The 5,040-nt window shown below is 58.3% G+C and overlaps 1 protein-coding gene across 1 annotated transcript in view; it reads right to left on the reverse strand.

Moving 5' to 3' along the window:
* Nucleotides 1–4,808, reverse strand: part of LOC101587234 (cytochrome P450 2B4-like) — a 12,268-nt gene extending 7,460 nt beyond the window's left edge. Inside the window, exons 1-7 of the mRNA XM_004640794.1 lie at nt 4,638–4,808; nt 3,500–3,662; nt 2,653–2,802; nt 2,024–2,184; nt 1,303–1,476; nt 852–993; nt 188–375 (exon numbers count right to left, since the gene is read on the reverse strand). Coding sequence (XP_004640851.1) covers nt 188–375; nt 852–993; nt 1,303–1,476; nt 2,024–2,184; nt 2,653–2,802; nt 3,500–3,662; nt 4,638–4,808 — 1,149 coding nt within the window. The remainder of the gene's footprint in view (nt 1–187; nt 376–851; nt 994–1,302; nt 1,477–2,023; nt 2,185–2,652; nt 2,803–3,499; nt 3,663–4,637) is intronic.
* Nucleotides 4,809–5,040: the final 232 nt, after the last annotated feature.

A 5,040-nucleotide genomic window follows, 5' to 3' on the forward strand; every position in this document is an offset into this window, starting at 1 on the left:
GATGGATGGATAGATGGATAGGTGGGTGGACAGATGGATGGATAGATGGATGGATAGATGGATAGGTGGGTGGATAGACAGCAGACAGATGGCTGATAGGGAGCTGGCAGGTTGGCAGAAGCCAGAGCAGCTGCAAAGCTGTTTCTTGCAGGTGTGGGGTGGGGTGGGGCTCCATGGGGCCACCTACCTTGGGCACATAGTAGCCGTGCACCCTTGTGGATGTCACGCACTGACGCACGGCGCCCACCGCCACGACGCTGCTGAGGCGCTGCACCTCGTGAAGGACAGCGCGGGTGAAGGGCAGGCGCTCTCGATCCTCGTAGCAGATGGTCGGGGCAGGGCCCAGCACCACATCCAGCTCATGCTGTACTCTGTCTGCAGGAGGCTCAGCGTGGGTCCCAGGTGGCTACTCAGGCTCCCAACCTTGGGTGACTCCACCCCACCCTGGCAACTCCTGCACAATGCTGATGCTGAGCAGAACTTTGGAGGTTTTGCTTCTGCCTAGGACCTTTATGCGAAGGGGAAGGGCCGAGATGTAAGCCCTTGTGCATGGCCAGGACTCCACACCTGCAGAGCCTTGTGCCAGAGAACAGTGGCCTCTCTTGTACCCTGAGGCTGCAGGGGGATGGACTCGCCCAAGGTCACACTGAGCAGCAGGCAATGAATTCAGCCTCTTCTGTGCGATTCAAAGCTGCCCACACTCCTTGACTCTCAGGCTGAGATCAGGATCCAGCCCAAGGGCCACAGACAGAGTGAAGAGTATGAGTTGGGGCAGGGGTGGGGGAAGGCCAGAAGCCCCAGGAGGTGTAAACAGCAGGGGAGCCAGGCAGGGTGTGACGAGGGCCCCTCACCCTGCACAGCTCCATGCTGGACCATGTAGATGAGCGCCCAGCGCAGGGTGGTGGCTGTGGTGTCGGTGCCGCCCAGGAACAGGTCGATCACCACTTGGATCAGATTCTCCTCATTGAATGTGGAGACTGGGTCATCCACAGCCTGGCAGGGGGAGCAGCTTTGGGTCTAAAGTTCCATCCTACCAGAGCCCAGTTGAGCCCAAACCCTAGCCTGAGTCCCAGGGCTGTGCTGGCCCTTGCTGGGAGCCACCCTGGCAGTAGCCAGGTCATCTGCTTCCCAACCTCAGTCTAGGAAAAGACAGGGAGGAAGCCCCTTTCTTCACATAGGCTTCTGGGGCATCCGGGGTTTGCAGACCAAGACAAAGGAGAGGAGCTGAGACCATGGCCTCACTGTGGGGTTTCAGCTGGGAACGCAGCCTGCTTGCCTCCTCGGCAGCCGCACCAGACCTACCTTGGAAATCTGCGCTAAGTAGCAGCTGATGAAGTCTTGGGGGGCCTCTGGTTCCCTGAGCGTGTGCTGGAAGATCTCATGGCGGATGAAGCTTCCCACAGCCTCTCGGTACCTGAACAGCTGCTGGTGGGGCCCTGGCAGGTGGCGGAGGGCCCAGGGACACAAGTCGTACAACTGTGGGGAGAGGGACCCCCAGACCCACTCAGGAGCCAGCCTCTGCATCAGGACAGCTGGGAGCTGAGCCAACGGCCCCACAGTAAGCTGGGGAATCAGATGTGGGCAACCCAAGTGACCTCTCTTCTGGGACCCCAACATAATTTAGAGGAAAAGGAGAGCGTGGTAACAGTGATCATGTTCAGGGCCTAGCTAAGATGCTGCTGCTGAGAAATCTGCATTTCTGAGGCCAAAACTTGACTTTATCTCTACCCCAAGGTGAAGGAGTTTGCTACTATGAACACACCAGCACCTGAGAAACCCACAATGGCTGGGCGGGGTGGAGGCAGGGGCATCGCCATGAGTTCAAGGCCAGCCTGGGCTGCATGCTGAGTTCCAGACCAGCCTAAAGTACATGGTGAGACTTTGTCTCAAGAAACAAAAAGCACCCAGAATTGGGCCTCACAGCCTCTACCTTGTTCACACTCCGCACACTCCTTGCCAGGCCCTGGCGGAGGCCCCTACCTCTGGCCCCCAGCCATGCCATGGTCCCCCAATTGCCAAATACCCGGCGCCACACGGTGCTGACGAAGGCCAGGCCGAAGTCTACAGCTTGAGTCAGTTCTTGCAAGATGGGCTCCTCTGAGAGGAAGCGACGGCCAAAGACGAGGGCCCCAATGACTCTGGCCGTGGTCCTGACAATGACGACCTGAGGGTCGAAGGCTCTACCTGAGGACAGAGGAGCAGGGCTCAGGGAAGTGGGCACCTGACCGTGGTCACCTGTGTCCTGTGCCGCGGTTCCCCCTCGCTCCTCACTCACACACCCACCAAGTGCTTACTGAGCACCTCAGATGCCACGTTTTCAGAGAGAGGGCGGCAGGCAGGTCACTGCTGGGGACAGAGGGGCGGGAGACCAGCAGTGCCTGGGATTCAGGGAGGGCTTCTGAGGGGAGCTCAGCTGGCCAGGTCTGACAGTTCTTCCAGAGTGGAAGCTTGGCACTGTGTAAGGCTGGGCACTCCCACAGGACAGAGGAGGCGAGCTTCTGGTTTCCCATTGACCTCTGTCCACTGCCATGGAGAAACCCCCAGTCTACGGGCATGGCTCAAAATGTCCTGGACACCAAGGACCACAGCCTGTCCCGCACTGCAAGCCCGGCCTCCTCCCCCCTGTGGGTGCCTGGGCAGCGTGCCCCTCACCCTGCTCTCGGCGGAAGGCCTCCACCAGCTCTGCCGCCTCATCCTGTAGCTGCAGCTCCAGCGCCTGTCTGCCCAAGCCCAGCCTGCGGAGCGTCACCAGGCAGAAGCGTCTCTGTTGCCGCCACGTGTGCCCGTTGCTACAGATGATGCCTGGGCCCCAGGGGATAGCAGATGGGTGACAGAAGCCAGCCTCCCTGACCTCTCCCCAGAGTGCCCACCGGTTCTAGGATGGTGCCCTAGCCAAAAGTTAAGGAGCGCTGCAGGTGGTGGGGAGTGATCCCAGGACCCTCAGGCTGGCCTTCCCCAGCCCCCGCCCTGTCCCCAGTGCCCCTGTGAGGAGTCCTCCCCAGAAACAGAGGACAGCGGGACTGGGGAGGTAGCACCATAGTAGGGAGCTTGCCTACCATGCACTTGGCCTGGTTCATCCCCAACACCGCAAAATTAATGCATTAGAAATAAAAAATATGGGGCCAGGGAGATGTCTCAGCGAAATAAGTGCTTCCCTGGCAAGCACAAGGGCCTGAGTTTGATCCCCGGTTCCACCAAAAAAAAAGAAAAAAAAATTATTTGTGGGCTTGGAAGAAAGTACATAGTGACAAGATAGAGCGTTCGCTGTGCCACAATCACATGCAACTAAAAGCTTCACTTGAGGGAAAAAAGCGAGAGAGAACCAAGGCAGAAGGAAAGAAGGGAAGGGAGGAAGGAGGCTTTGGGCAGGGCTGGAGGTGGGCGCAGGGGCGTCTGTCGAGCCAGGCCCTGTTCCCGCCCTCACAGGAATCTTGTTCTGTCTCCCCCACATCCCACGAGCACTAAGGGAGGAGCGCAGGGAGGCAGAGGAGAGACTTGCCTCTTTCTCCAAACAGGTCACGGAAGAGTGGCGTGAGGGGCCTGCCCGAGAACTGCTCGGAGTTGGAGATCAGCACGTCCTTCACGGCCTGGAAGCCGCTCAGCACCACAACCGGCGTGGGGCCGACCCACATGGTGAACACGGGGCCATGGGTCTCAGCCAGCTGTGGACGGACAGGGCAGCAGCAGTGCAGACAGAGCCGCCGGCCCTACCCTGGGACCCTCCTCTAGACATGAGTCCCGAACCTTCTTGCACCCAACATGCACTTCTTCAGGGACACCTTCTTGGCACACCCCCACCCTGTCCCCTGGCCGGCCCAAACTGGGTCACAGCTCCCTGGACACCTGGAGGGGCTGGGCCCACCTGTCCTGGAGTAGCTGTGTTCTGCCACTTTATAGTGACAGATACATGCAGCCACAGCACTTGAGGGCTTCATGACTCAGGCGGGCTTCCCGCATGTCACCCGAGTCTACCCTCAGCCTCAGGCTGCAGTTGGAAACCAGAGGCAAAAGTCAAACCCCAGTTTTCTGTACAGTGCTTTTTCACTGCAGATGGCCAGAGATCAAAAATGCTGTTAAGCCACATCAGTATTCTTCTAGAGTACTGGATGGTCATGTGCAGTTTCCTGTGTTTGCTTTGGACTTTGGCCCTCAGAGACCTCTTAGGTAGACTGTGGTCAGTCTTTAAGTTTCATTTGTTTCTAAATTTCCACTTTTGGGCCAGCCAAATAGCTCAGTGGATTAAAGCACCCGCAAGCAGGCACAGGAGCTAGGTGTTCAATCCCCGGAACTACCATGCCGGCTCTGCCCCCCAGGGTGCACTGAGATGGCGATTGAGACTGGGCATGGTGGCGCATGCCTGTAATCCCAGCTCTTGGGAGGCTGTAAACAGGAGAATCACTATGAGTCTGATCTAGTAGTGAGACCCTGAACACCCTGTAGACCCTTCCCTAAAATACAAAAAGAAAATAAATAAATTTCCACTTTTGCATTCCCCCTTCAGCCCTGTTTGACAAGGCTTCAGGGCTGGCAAGTGATGGGGGCAGGATCCCCCACCCTCAATGTCTGCATGGGCTGACAGGAGGAGGGGACCCTCTGTCCAACCCTGTAGGGCCTCAGCTCGAGGCCAGGCCTCCTACCTGGAACAGCGTCTCTGGGTGCAGCTGGAAGCTTAGCTGCCACAGGTTGCCGAGGACGGGCAAGGGGAAGGGACCGGGGGGAAGGCGGCTCCTTTTCCAGTAGAAGGTGCCAAGTTTCAGGAGCAGGAAGGAGCCAGCCAGGAATGCCAGCCCGCTCAGCAGAGAGACCATCTCCGTGGACCTGTTGTGTGGCCTGCTCTCTGCTTCCAGCGCGACCTGCCACTTGCCCTCCTTTCTACCTGTCCTGACTTTTATGCCGTCCTTTTGGGCCGAGTCATGGAGAGATTCAGAATCTAGGCGTCTTTTCCCAGGGGACTAAAATCCATTTGGTCACACCAGCCACACCTGGGCCATGCTGCTCAGCAGGGCCTCTGGGCTCCGGCAGGGGACATGTTGGGACACC

This window comes from Octodon degus, unplaced genomic scaffold (assembly GCF_000260255.1).
Source record: "Octodon degus isolate 3935 unplaced genomic scaffold, OctDeg1.0 scaffold00126, whole genome shotgun sequence".
Lineage (NCBI taxonomy): Eukaryota > Metazoa > Chordata > Mammalia > Rodentia > Octodontidae > Octodon > Octodon degus.